This window comes from Galleria mellonella, unplaced genomic scaffold (genome assembly GCF_026898425.1).
Source record: "Galleria mellonella isolate WM207_F2 unplaced genomic scaffold, CSIRO_AGI_GalMel_v1 utg83, whole genome shotgun sequence".
Taxonomy (NCBI): Eukaryota; Metazoa; Arthropoda; class Insecta; order Lepidoptera; family Pyralidae; genus Galleria; species Galleria mellonella.
This window is the reverse complement of record NW_026442162.1, coordinates 273,605-288,519: the sequence shown is the minus strand read 5'-3', so window position 1 is coordinate 288,519 and position 14,915 is coordinate 273,605. Positions and strand designations below refer to the sequence as shown.

The 14,915-nt window shown below is 33.4% G+C and overlaps 1 protein-coding gene across 1 annotated transcript in view; it reads left to right on the top strand.

Annotated features, from left to right (window-relative positions):
• The window catches only part of LOC113517089 (long-chain fatty acid transport protein 4-like), a 34,995-nt gene that overhangs the window by 15,515 nt on the left and 4,565 nt on the right, over positions 1–14,915 (top strand). The window contains exons 2-10 of the mRNA XM_026901644.3: positions 989–1,142; positions 5,949–6,189; positions 6,861–7,080; positions 7,425–7,626; positions 10,165–10,298; positions 11,030–11,088; positions 12,148–12,291; positions 13,449–13,522; positions 13,765–13,986. Coding sequence (XP_026757445.1) covers positions 989–1,142; positions 5,949–6,189; positions 6,861–7,080; positions 7,425–7,626; positions 10,165–10,298; positions 11,030–11,088; positions 12,148–12,291; positions 13,449–13,522; positions 13,765–13,986 — 1,450 coding nt within the window. The remainder of the gene's footprint in view (positions 1–988; positions 1,143–5,948; positions 6,190–6,860; positions 7,081–7,424; positions 7,627–10,164; positions 10,299–11,029; positions 11,089–12,147; positions 12,292–13,448; positions 13,523–13,764; positions 13,987–14,915) is intronic.

The window sequence follows — 14,915 nt, the reverse complement described above, 5'->3', positions numbered from 1 at the left end:
CTTGCTACGTACATGTTGTGAATTGGCCATTTATAGCTTTATGATTGTATGAAATTAGTATGTTGCATAGAGTTGCATATAAAAAGTAAAAAAGAAATCGTCTTTCAAGTCCATTTTGAAACTGAACATGTCGAAAAACGATGAAAAATTGTCGAGTCTTTTATACATGCTCCCATACGTACGTACGCTTAATATCAATCGTTTATCGCCCATCGATACATAGAATATAAAATAAGCAGGTAAATATGACCACTACTGTATTTCAAGAAGGGGTTATTATTCAGAAGCACTTTGAAGTGACTTCAAGGTTAACTGATAAAACACTCCCTTAACGGGATGCAATGACTATATATTCACTTTGTATTCTGGCATCACAGAGTTTAAGAAAACTTGCCAAAGGTAGTATAAAGTAGTCCGCATTTGTGTTCTGATTCACCTTTTCATTTTGTCTAGTAATAAAAAAAAATTATATTAAATTTTTAATCGACTTCGAATGACAATGCAAACTATAGGCTAATAACTTAAAAAGCAACACAGAATACACTATGACACTCAAAGTGTGTTATAATAGTAGTACCCTTTGAGTGCGTTATTTCGAGGATTAATTAAACTGTTCTTTTTATTGGGTGAATTTGGAATGGTAACCTCGCTTGCATTATTGGTATACGCTGGCAGAGCGCCAGTGAGAGATGATAGTTGAGGGTGAAAGCGTATCTCTTGGACCATCGCAAAGAATTCAACAAGAATTAACCATGATGTTTTCTAAGGAGAACTTCGTAAAAGTCGATCTAATAGAGTACAATTACTAACAATGCAGCTATTAGATCTGACAATAACTTTTTCCTCATATTAAGATGTTATGTCTCAATACTTTGTAATCCTAATCTTCGAACCAAAGTCATATAAGCATGGCTTCTTGGCGGTAGAATGGAATAGAGGTCTTTAAGTAATAAGGTATCTCTGAAATGGTGTTTTGCTTTTTCCACAGATTTCTGTGGCGCTACGCTAACGGCATCGTTCGTTCGAAGCGATGGGGCCGGCAAGACGCGACCGTGGCCCAGCTGTTCACGCGCCGCGCGCTCAAGTATCCAGATGCGCCATGTTTCATCGTTGTTGGAGACCGCACCTGGACCTTCGGGGAGGTACTGTCCACGATTATTGTTCTCATACTGTATTATAATTATTTATCCAGTTTCTAATACAGTTTTTAGTTTATATCGCTCTGCAAAATACGACTTCAATCGTGAACGGATTGATGAATTACGAGATGTTTTGTAGATATTCTACAACGACGTATTTCGTAGATACCTTACCGTATAAACACGAGTTTTACATAATAAAAAAGGGACCAACATGGGAATGAATACCATCAGTCGCAAAAAGAATTGTTAAAATCAGTTCAGACTTGGCATCGTCATTCTACCGTTTTTTTAGAATTCGCTTAAAAATAAGTAAATACGAGTTTATAATATTCTTTCTTCTTTATTTGATGATATGCCCTTATAAATTCAAAGAACTTGAAATTTTGCTATCATTGTTTCATTAAGTAAAACATGGCAAATAACTTCATTACCAGTAACTAAACACAATAATAAAATTGAAATACTCGTAAATATTGTTATTAATAATGAAGTATGATGTTTCTACTAACTATAACCACTGATAGTATTATGGTTGGTACACAGACCTGCTGTTTGTTCGCACTTGTGTGAATAAATTGCAGCTGTAAACAATTGTATAGGTTGTAACCGGCTGTTTTTGCGGTTTTGCTCACGTGAATCAATATATGAAGTAACCAATATGTTAAGATATAATCTATCCGTGTATCAAAATTTCATTCAAATTCGTTCAGCGATTTAAACGCGATTGAGTAACAAACATACCAACATCTTTACAAACTTCGACATTTATAATATCAGTAAGATAGTAGTAGTTTAGTAAATTATCAACTAGATTCGAAATCATTACTGGAATAAGCAGATAACAAATGTTATGTGTCATGATAATAAATACCCGCAAGTGGGTACAAGTTGGTAATAGAAACAAGTTTTTATTAAGTCATCCTTCAATTGATTGTATGGGAAAAAATTAATGTAAAATTCTTTAAATGCTGATAATCATAACTATTTTTTTTAATGTTTATTTAAGTTACAAATACAGCGCAAGCAGTTTAGGTGTAGCCCAGGAGATTTCCTGACCTTGTGGTTAAAGTAGTCAAGTCACTGTATACAAATTTCGGGTTCATTTTGTATATCTAAATAGTATAAAATCAACATCAAGAAACAAGTTTCACTATCATTTAAATATTTTTTATGGAATATTTTATTTTATTTGGTTCTTGTCAATCTTTGTGACGTAACATAACAAAAATTATTCGAATACCTTCAGCAGTTTTGGCGTGAAAGTGTAACAAACATCTATCCATTCTTACAACCTTTACAGAGGACGTTTATAATCCATGACATGACTGTACTAAAAACAGTATGGTTTTAAGGTGTCTTATCCTTATATACTTATATCCAACTATGTTTTTATTGGGTATGGTGGGCTATAATACAATTAAAGTGAGACGAAAACTAAAATTAATTATGTATGTGCTAATATGGGAGGAAAAATGTAACTAAACTGTACTGGCATCGATATCAATAGGATTGCTCTGTGTTTATGTGTGAACACATAAACGGCACTTGTTTGATGTTCTGTTGAGAACAGAGTTGAACAAGCAATCTCTTTTCTCTCTTGTGTTAAAACTACTCATTGATGTTTTGACGCAGTATCTACAAGTAGACGTATTTGCCTCTAACTTGCTGGAGATTCATCAGATGACCATTGCTGTGTTTATATAGTTACATAAAATATAAAATGTTATTTATGTTATTGTTATTTAATATTCATTCTTATTGTTATTTATATATATTAATAGTATTTGTCATTGTACTGATGCTTTCCTGGGGGAGCGTATTGGGAGACTGTAAAGCTCGCACAGTTGGTCAAATAAATAAATAAATAAAGTATATAGTAGAATTTTATGTATACAATCTTACTAATAATATCTTAAATATGGGGTTTTCCATAATATTAAAAAAAATTGGTCGTTTATTTAACTAAGGATAAATTGTTACATGTACTCATATACAATTCACTTAGTTTTGGCAATAGTCGCTGTGGTGTGTATGTGTGTGTGTAAGTGGTGGTGCGTGTTATATGAATAGTAAAACGATATATTAGTGCAGATAGATATTTATTAATGAACCAGCTGAATCCTGCGGCTTTATCTGTGGTTCGTATCGTAATATTAAATAGCCTATAAATAATAACCTTCTTTGAGAAATGCGCTATCAAATGTAAAAATACTTTTTCAAATTCGGCTGGTAATTATAGAGATTTAAACAGATATAGACGTTTAAACAAACACTCATAGTAAATATAATATGTTGTTAATATGTAAACACACTCCTCGTTCTAATTTCAAATGTCTACTTATTTTAAATTGTGTATTATTTATAGATGCGAATATTGTATTCTAGGTACAAAATATCTGGTTGCTTATCGTGTTTTATTCAATTTAAAATTAGAATAGCCACATTACTAATTTCATATATACATATAAAATCAATTTTATCACGTTAGAAATTGGTAATTTTGCGGATCAAATCATCATACCAGTGTCTTCTAAAAAGAAAATAATGGCGATCAAAATGACAATGCTTTTCATTAAGTAGGTAGATATTAATTATGTATTCACGCTCAGTACCATTAGCGGTCAAAACCGGAGTTGATTTTCCTGTCGTCACATCGCCATACAACGAATTATTATTGGCCAATGACTTATCTAAATATTATACATTTATCACGCATCCGTTGTTTAATAGCTTATTGCAAATTGGCATGACAGTTATAAAATGTATACTTACTTTAATTTTTAAGCGACTTCAAAAGGGATGAGATTCTTAATTCGTAATTTTTTGTATGTATGTTACACGATCTTCGTCGATTCGTTCAATAAATATGAAAGTTTGTATAAAATATTTGGATGTTTGTTGCTTATTAAGATTTGAATAAAATTACACAGCGAGTTATATTACAGTAGATGTAAATGATTACACTTGGCTGTGTCATTTATTTATTTATTACAATAATTCTTTTGTCACAGTAACAACAGACTGCAAATTTTATATAAATCCATTGAGTAGTTTTTGAATGGTACGTGAATAGTCTACAGTTTCATCACAGTCTAAGGAATAGTTAGTAATACACTGCCTTTGACATGCCCAAAACGAAAAAGTGAGAAAATGTATCCTGAATCATGATAATTCAGGATACATTTTCTCACTAGACATATGTGTTATGCCAGTGGGCAACTGATCTAAGCAGCTGTAATATTTGAAGTTAAATGTTGACAGGAAGATTACCAACAGGATCGATATCAGATACTGGATTTTTTAATACCAAAATTTATTATTAGAACATAAATAAGTACTATAAATGAAATTCACCGGCCAATGATCTATTAATGATCACCTAGATCTACCCACATTTCTGTTTATCCAGGGCCAGATTAACCATGTCAGGGCCTCTAGGCAATGCACGTCTCGCTCACATGCTATAATATTATTCTACATTACAGTAACATGAAACTACAAAATATAGTGAAATATAACTAACACGTGGGACAATAACATTTTCATTGAGGGTTTGATACCTACGAAATTTTCTTGAAAAGAAATTTGATCGGGGCACGGGGCCCCTATCCGATGGGGACTATACCTATACTGTTTAATAGATAATCCGGCCCTGTATATACCCACCATTGACGCAATGGCCACGTCAGAGCTGTTTTATAGTTTTAACTAAACTCAACTTGAAAGTGGGTGTATCAAGTTCAAACGATATAAATATTTAAATTATAAAAGCCGGATGCACACTTATCCGTATCGCAGGCATCGCATACGCCGAGTTGAATTTAATGCGTGAATGTATGCTACTGACGTAGACGATGCGAATGCGAATGACGTCATTGAAATCAAACCAAATCTGATTACATCAGTTATCTAATTTGCACGTTTAAACGATACGTTTAATAATACAAACGTCTTATTATATTTTATCATATTAAAAGTTTGTAAAGAGGTTTTTTATTGTTACTAGGCATGAGTATTATGGATACTGTTCCGATATCTAAATAATGAAATTTTCTAGATATTGGTGGCGGTTGAAAGGTAATCGCTCATTTTGATATCGTCCATATCGGTCGGATATCTATTTTCGAACATGTTAAAAATCTGGTATCCAAAAAATAATATATTTTTTTATACAACTTAGATTGGCAAACAAGCTGACGGCCCACCTGATGGAAAGTTGTAACCGTCACCTATAGACATGAGCAGTACCATGGACATAACAGAGTATACTGTTTCGCCCATGATACCCCCCATGCGTTGTCATTTCTGAGGACTCAGGTGTTATTCTTCCGTACCCAGTGAATTCACGCTATATCCCACCCTTTAAACTGAAACACAGCTATGCAATCAACTGCTTTACGGTTGAAACACGAATGGGACAGAGGTACCCAAGCAATCGACTTTTGTACAAAGTCTCCCTCTGGATTAGATAACAGACTTAACATTATCGTTATTGGACCAGTATATAGATATTGTAACTAAAATATATATTTATTGCCATATATTACCCACCCTTATTTTTATACGCTTAAACGGCTGAACGAATTTGAATAGAACTTAACACATAATATACTTTATATACTGATTAACGGGATCCAAGCTCAGGGAAACAATTTACAATATATCAATGAAACGGGTTGCGTGTGGCTCGAATGAATGCGCCGCTTCGTAAATACATTTCTAACAGAGAATCATGAAATTCCAGAACTGGGGCGCATTTAAGCGTGCTTTAACATTTACGAAGTTTAAACGTTTTTAATTTTACAGATGGCCGCAAAGTCGAACCAAGTTTCGAGGGTCATGCAGGAGCATTTGGGGCTGAAGCGGGGTGACGTCGTTTGCGTGTTTATGCCCAACTGCGGCGAGTATGTGTGGACGTGGCTCGGCATGGCGAAGGTGGGCGCGGTCTCAGCGCTGATCAACAGCAACTTGAGGCACAAGCCGCTGCTGCATTGCATACAAGTCGCCAAAGCTAAGGCGATTATCTTTTCCGAACATCTTGCTGGAGGTACTACTGAAATATAATTTCTAAAGTATTGAAATTAGTTTCAAATGAATGCGTATAAAATTTGGCTGTTGCACGTTTCAAACACTAAAGTGTGTTCCACACAAAAAAAAAAACCGATCTCTATTTTGGCAAAACCTTTATTTTTGTTTAAGAATTAAATTAGTTATTTTGATTTAAAAACTAAACTACTAAATCGATTTTGATGCAATTTCTTTGGCGTCAATCTGTAAGTATATCCTTTCAGATAAAAAAAGAATTTTCCAAATCAGTTTACTGACTTATGAGGTAACAAGCAATAAAAAAGTACTATCGAATTAAGAACCTCCTTTTTTTGAAGTCGGTTGATAAAAAGAAAGCTTCATGGATTAATTAGATTAATTTGATCGAATTAAAAAGACTTAAACGGAAGGCAGTGTTTAACAGTGATGTTTTTTATTTATGGTACACGGCTTCCAAAATTTCAAGTGTTTTTTTTATATATTTTTATCTGAAGCTAAATATAATACATATATATATATATATATATATATATATATATATATATATATATATATGTATACTACTTATATATAATATAAGATAAACATATATATATATATATATATATATATATATATATATATATGTTTATCTTATAATTAAAAGTAATCCTCTTTTTTATTTGTTCATAGCTGTGGAAGAGATCCGCTCACAACTTTCTCCTGATCTGAAAATGTTCCAATTATACGGACAATGCAAGCCCGGTGTTATAGACCTTGGCGCTGAAATGGAGAAGCACCCTCCGGAATATCCGATTGTAACTGAGAAATTGCACTACAAAGATACGCTGCTTTACATATACACATCTGGAACAACTGGGATGCCTAAAGCAGCTGTCTTGCCAAATTCTAAGTGCGTATTGTATACATTCAATATATCTGATATATTTTACAAAAGTAGTAATTTTTTAGAACTCAAAATAGATAAATAATCTATCTAGCAATGTCTGCCTTAGATTTGACTAGGACACAGTATTACATTAGTGCAAGTGAAGGAAAATTCGAATTACAACCCGTACTGAGCCAAGTGTGTCTTAGTTCCTAAAGCTATAAAGACCCGCATCAGTAGAAATAATATTATTACAAAAAAACTTCAAATTTAACACATACTTAAAAAAATACAGTCAAATCGAGATCTTCCTTTTTTAAAAACAGATGGGAAATCATCTGTTTTAATATAACTACCGTTTATTTCAGGTACTTATTAGTGGTGGTGGCCACCGTTCACATGTTGGGGCTCAAGTCCTCGGACCGAATGTACAACGCTTTACCTCTGTACCACACAGCGGGTGGGCTGGTAGGCACTGGTGCGGCTCTCATTGATGGCATACCGTCAGTGTTGCGTGCAAAGTTCTCCGCTTCCAATTACTGGACAGACTGCATCAAGTATGAATGCACGGTAATGATTTATTATTATTATTGTAATTATTATAGTCATATAAGTTTTCTTTAAAATAACAGATTCCATAACATTATTTTTTTATAATTAATACAAATATTAATATGATAATAATACCGCGTAAAGATCAGAGAATTTATGTCCGAATTCAAATTAGAAAGATAGAAGAACCCCCTAAACAAGTACCAAATTAACGAATTATTGATCTAGTTATAAAGTTATATACTATGACGTTAAAGATTTGTGTTTAGTTATTATTCTTTTGCTATTTATTAGATAGAGATCAAGTAATTAAATAAAAAATTCAAGTCCAGTTTGTAATTTTTTAAAACACTTAAATCTGACGTTAAAATTAAGTAAGTGACCTCATTTACGCGCTTTACCCCATTGTATTCTATCAATTATAAATTGTCTTGTAGCACCTATTGTAGAATATCTACATAGCTAGTAGTCCATTAGTATGAATATCGTACATTGTAAACATGCCAGTGTACATTATGTATCCAATATTGAACTTTTAATCGAAGAGGGCAATAAACTTATGTTTATTAACATTTTATGTATATATGACGTTTGTAGTGATAAGTGATATGGGCATAACACAGATAACATGGATATTTATTTGTTTTCGCATATAATCGGTCGACTGTGGAGTCACAGGTGAAATGACTAGACGTGACGATTAATAATAAGATCATTTAAATAACTAATTGCCCATCACACTGTTGAATAAGAGATGCTCCATCGCTCACCATACGAGAAAGGACTCAAGCCAGGATTTATTTTGAGTTTGTCTTCTTTTGTATATAAGAAAATTAAATTGAAATTAATAAAGCAAATAAATCAATCTATCTAAAAAATAAAACAGTGGCAGTGGTAAAAAAAATATTGCTTAAGAACGGAATAAAGATTTAAAATCTCAAGATATCTATTTAGTTATTAGAGATATCGGTAACAGAACGAAACGATAAAGTGATAACCTTACTTTTAGTATCTTCAACATGGAACTGTTGGTCTCATTTCAACGGGTCGGGTTAGTAAACCACGACCCTCTTACATAAGAAAAGGGTAAAAATTTTTTTAGCAAAAAAAAAAAATACTACTGTGACAAAATAACAATAAAATACTAAGATTTACGGTAAGATTGGTTCAAAATTTGCAGAATTGAAAACTTGAATTTCGAAAGCAATGTTATTTAAAATGTTTTCATTGCATTATTTTTAGTGCGCAATAGTTATTATTATTATTTATCAATTTATGAAACTAACTTTAACAAACAACTACACTTACTGGTCTTCTGTTTAATGTATTAATTATACACATAAATACATGACATCAATCGTGTCCAAATAACAACATAGGATTAAAATTTACAATAACATTGGTTCAAAATTAGCGTATATATTGTATAACATAAATGCAAAACGAAAATCTAAGCGAATTGAAAACTTAAATTTCGATGATATGTTCTCATTGCATTATTTTTAATACGCAATAAAATAGTTATTATTAATCATTATCATTATAATTTATAAAATTAATTTCGACAAACAGTTGCACTTGCTGGCCTTTTGCTATCTATTACGTACATAAATAAACATAAATCTTTATTGTTTTTAATCGACTTCAAAAAAGAAGATGTTCTCAATTCGGTTGTATTTTTTTTATTTGTCACCTCATAACTCCATTAGTTATAAACTGAATTGGAAAATTATTTTCTATCTGAAAATCTAATGAAAATTAGTTCAATATTATTCTTAAATCTTATTAACTGATTTTGTCACAATTGAAGTTGAGTGTTTTTTTGTATGTTATTATTACTCAACATATTGTATGAAGAACGGCTTGTCAGCGATCGATTAGTCTTGCGTGTATTAGCTGGTTGTTGACGTTAACCGACCTTCTGGCATTGTTGCCACCTCCGTTACGGGCTTACTAACTAAACTGTACCCAAAAAGTGTGGCTAAATTAAAAAAAAATGCAAAAGTGGCTACAAATGGATGAATTAGTCATGCAAAGTTAAAAAATAGGACAAAAAAATGGTACTTGCTGGTATTGGTAATGGTATTTTTATCTATCTATGTTCACCAAGAAAATGTAGTAATGGTTAATTCAACATGATTCAAATTTTGATAGCTAGCTTATGTAAAAAGTTGCTCTATATGCTAAAGTAATTAAACTGGCAACACTGCCTCATGATAATTATGCCATTATCTACGTCACGCTTTCGCGGCCTATTGAATTAATGCGTATTTATTGAAACCAAATAATTTCTTTAGAACGTAACTGAGCGTAGCTGCATTAATTCATACAAATACTCATTTATATACGTATACATCTGCACATTATTAACTTTGTTATGCGCCGAGAAACAATGTGATTTTATCAGATACGATAAAGAGATATAGCGATTATATCTATCAGTATATTCCATATAAACTCCTATTGTTTTGTCCTCTTTCACCCATCTCTGTCCCGAAATATCAATACAAATGACGTTTTTATAATCGATTAAAAATCGATTTTTTTCTTTGTCAGGTGGCTCAATACATCGGAGAAATGTGTCGATACCTACTGGCGCAACCTGCACGGCCTACCGACTCCCAGCATCGGGTTCGAATTATGGTCGGCAACGGCATGCGTCCCGCCATTTGGCAAGAGATCGTCGACAGGTAAATCTTTAAAAAAAAGTATCTTTCTGTGTAGCAGTTTTTTATGGATAATAATGGTGTTTGTTGTATTTACATTATTTTCACTGTTACCTTTCTTGCACTGGATTACCCAAATTAAATTATTTTCTCTCTAACTACACTGGGTTGGCTGGAAGAGATCTCTTTCAGAGATAAGTCCTCCCTTGCTAACAAGTTGTTAAACTAATCGTCGCATATATATATATATATATATATATATATATATATATATATATATATTAACGTCGTCTGCGCTAACGGTATACGCTGGCGGGACACCAGTAAGGGATGATAGGTGAAAATGAAAAGGCAGGTCAGTTAGCCCATCGTGATAAATACATTTGGAATTTAGCACGATGGTTTCCAGGGAGTACCACGTGGAGGTTGACCTGACAGGGTATATTGCTAGAAATGGGACTTGTAATCCGTATTACTAACAATATCTGCCCCCTCTATGTAGTAGTAGTCCACGATATGATCCATCTGTGTACCATATTTTATTCATTCAGGTATTTGAGGGCGACTGATTTTAACATTTCAGGTGGGCCATCAATTTGTTTGTCAACAATTATCAGTACTATATTATCTACAATTATCGTTTACCATCACAGGTGGGCTGTTTGCTTGTTTGCCATTCTAAATAGCAAAAACAATCTATATATATTTATATATATATATACCCACAATTTAAATGTTAAATCTTCCGTGTTCAGGTTCAAAGTGCCCCAGATAAACGAGATTTATGGCGCCACTGAAGGCAACGCAAATATCAGTAAGTACCTACCAGAGTCATCTAAGTATTTAAAAATATCTCGCATCTGTCTCTTACTAAGTTATTTGTTTGACTATCTAAAAAAGGAAAAAAAAAAATTGCGTCGAGTTATATGAACAAACGGCAACACACCTGCAATGCCTCTGGTGTTACGGGTGCCTATGAGCGACGGTAATCACTTACCATCAGGTGAGCCGCATGCTCGTTTACCCCCTGGTATGCCTATAAAAAATATTATTGTACTCGAAATTAATTATGACCATATGATTTATTAAATCCGTATTTACATTTTAGTATCTTTTTTGTGGTTTAGCGACTTATAACTCGTTATCATGGTATACCTTATGGAGTAGTTAGTGTTATCTATGCCTAATTTTCATATACATTAAGCTAGCTACTTTGTCTCTACTCCATTCTCTTATCAACTGTTATTTAAAGTTAAACACGTTTAGCGACCTATCGTATTAATTATAATTATATTATATATACACATAAATAATAACTGAGATAAATTTTAGACTTTGCATCTCTGTTTGTGCAAGCAGATAAATAATAAGGTCGAGTATAAACAACTCCGGATGTATTTAAAATGTCACGATACTTTACTCCGCTTGATTATACTTGTAACAATAATAAAAAATATATGGTAATCGACTGGTAATGAATGCTCTTTTCACTCAAGGTTTGCTGGAAGAGAACTCTTACAGAGTTATGCATAGGGGTTATCATAGACTGTTTGTCTATGGTACTGCTCGTGTCTATAGGCGACGGTTACCACTTTCCATCAGGTGGCCGTCAGCTTGTTTACCATTCTAAGTCGCATAAAAAAAAAATAACGCTCGCCTGTTTTCATCTTTGTTTAAAACCAATTTAATGTATTAAAAAATAACAATGTATTTTTTATGTACAAAATAAAATAAACAATACTATTAGACAGACAACCAGTTGAAATTGAAAGCAGGTCAATTGGCCCATTGTGACTAATTCATCAAGAATTAATGATTTCCCGTAGGAACTCATGAACGTGTCGACTTACATTTTTTATTATAATTTCCACAGTCAACGTGGACAACACAGTGGGTGCGGTGGGTTTCCTCCCAAAGCTGGTGCCCACCAGTTTGCACCCAATCGCGCTGGTACGCGCCGACGAGCAGGGCTCTTTAGTGCGAGGACCCGATGGCTACTGCATTCGCTGTCAACCAAGTCAGTATCATCAAATTTTTTTGACACGAACACGCGGGTGTTCTTTTTGACAACAAATTAAGATTTTATTTCCATTAAAATAATGACTTTAAACGTGGCTAAACCAGTTATTTTGATTTAAAAACTAAAATACTGAACCGATTTTGATAAAATTTCTAGAAGCTTAATTTGAAAGTACGTGTATATCCTTTCAGATAAAAAATATTTTTTTCGAATTCATTTATAAAAAAATATGGAGTTTTTTTAATGGATGAAAATGGAATAGTAACCGCGTGGTTACTATTCCATTTTCATCGTATCCTGCGCTATTGGGATACGTTGGCGGGGCACCACAGTGATAGGTGACGATGAAAGCAGGTCAGTTAGTTCACCGTGACGAATTCCACTAGAATTAACCACGATAGTTTCCAGGGGGACCGCGTGGAGGGCAACTTGATAGGGTGGGTGTATTGCTAGCAATGAGTCAGTTAGACGGTCTAACTGACTCATCTAATAATACACCCACCTAACTAACTAACGATGGAGTCTAACTTAGACCCCATCACTAACAATTCCTACCCGCCCCCAAAAAATGGAGTTAAAAGCTAACAAAAAAAACACAACTTTCTCCTTTTTTTAAGTAGGTTGTAAAAATAGTACTTTATTACACACTTCTGTACGCTGAAAGAGTTTTCAGCTGACAAAACAGAAAAATTTATCTATCAAAATAGGGACGTTCCTTATCAAGGCAGATCTAACAGATTAAGGGTCTCGTTCATTACGAGACGCAGCTAAAGGTAATATTTGTTGCCTCATAATGTTATAATATATAAGTTAAAATAATAGTCGGTTTTTTTTTGTGGAATCCAATTTGTCTCGGATACCTACCATGAACGATATTTAAAAAAAGAAGTATGGCAGTGAAAATGTATCTATCAATAGGTTTCTTTGTCTAAAAGAGCAGATTAGAAGTATCTCAATTGAAAAGACTTGAATTTTCTGTCAAACGACTATTGGTCAAAATCATACCAGTCTCTTCTGTTCAGATCTGTGGCATCTTCGGTACATTCTGTTAATATATTAAGTGTATACAAATAGGGTCATATAAAAATAATAAAAAATACCTATAAATTTACCTTTGAATAAATACTTAATACCTACATTTAATTTTTTTTCAGATGAGCCGGGCATGTTTATCGGGTTGATCGCACAAGGAAATGCCTCCAGGGAGTACTACGGATATGTTGACAAGGTACACACGCATCGATAAATATATAAAACAAAATGTAATACTTATGTGAAAATGTGTAACTTAATCAATGACTTTACCGTATGACTGTTTACTAGACTTACAAAGACTTATAAATAAATAAATCCTAATGGCTTAGATTAAAATCAACAAAGCAACACACCCGCCACGTAGTCCATGTTTGCAAATGCATGCACTTGTACACAATGTACTTGTTTGTATATTATAAAATGTAATGTATGCAGAGCGACAGCAACAAGAAGCTGGTGCGCGACGTGTTCTGCAAGGGTGACGCGGCGTTTGTGAGTGGCGACATCCTGGTGGCGGACGAGCTCGGCTACCTGTTCTTCAGGGACCGCACCGGAGACACGTACAAGTGGAAGGGCGAGAACGTCGCCACCGCCGAAGTGGAGGACGCGCTAGCGCCCTCGCTCGGCCAACGCGCCTGCGTAGTCTACGGTGTTTCTGTGAGTTTTTCATTTTATTGTATTCTTATATTTTTGTATTTTTGTGAGTATTATTTTTTTTATTTCATACTTATAATATAGTGCAAGTTACCTTTTTTTACAAGTATAATAAAAGTGGTAATTGCATTTCGATTAGTTTAGTGTCAAGCGGTTGTTATAGTCTATAAGTGGTAAACAAAATTGCTATATACTAAGAATGGGTAACATGGATACTGATCCGATATCTATATATTGACTTCCTCTAGACATTGATGGCTGAAAAAAGGTTATTACCTATTTTGATATCGCCCATATCGGTCGGATAAAGTCTGTTAACGTACTCGTTGTTGAACCAGTTATTATAACTAAAATACATAGATATTGCTGTATATTACCTACTCCTAATTTATACTTTATTGCTATCGCGTGCTCATGTATTATATATTATTGTATTTATCTTAGAATGAGACAATAAGGACTGGTGCCTTGTTTTTTCTCTTTGCACGATACAAAAACAGATTAATTATTTCTTCTAGGGCCTAGGAAACTGTCGACTATAAAATATGCATATTTCTATTAGCTATATCGTTGGTAAAAATAATAATTCATTGACACATAATTTTGGTTAAATAGATTTAGCATACGTATATTCTTCGGCTTTTTGATTTATTTTAAGTAAATACGGCAGCCTAATTTAACGGTCTCATTAAAGATTCCGATATATTTGTTGTTATTCAGATTAATATTTATTAGGTACCTACGTATCTAATCTACATTCTTTTACCTTTTTTTGCAATTCTTCACGTCCATTTTATACAGATAAACACTTATTTATGCAAAACATGTCATACAATCTCGTCCGGGAGATTTGTTTACAATAGTTCCAGTGGCCGGCGGTTCAATGATAAAACTAGATAACACTAGTCGCCTGTTTTAAAATACGTGTAATA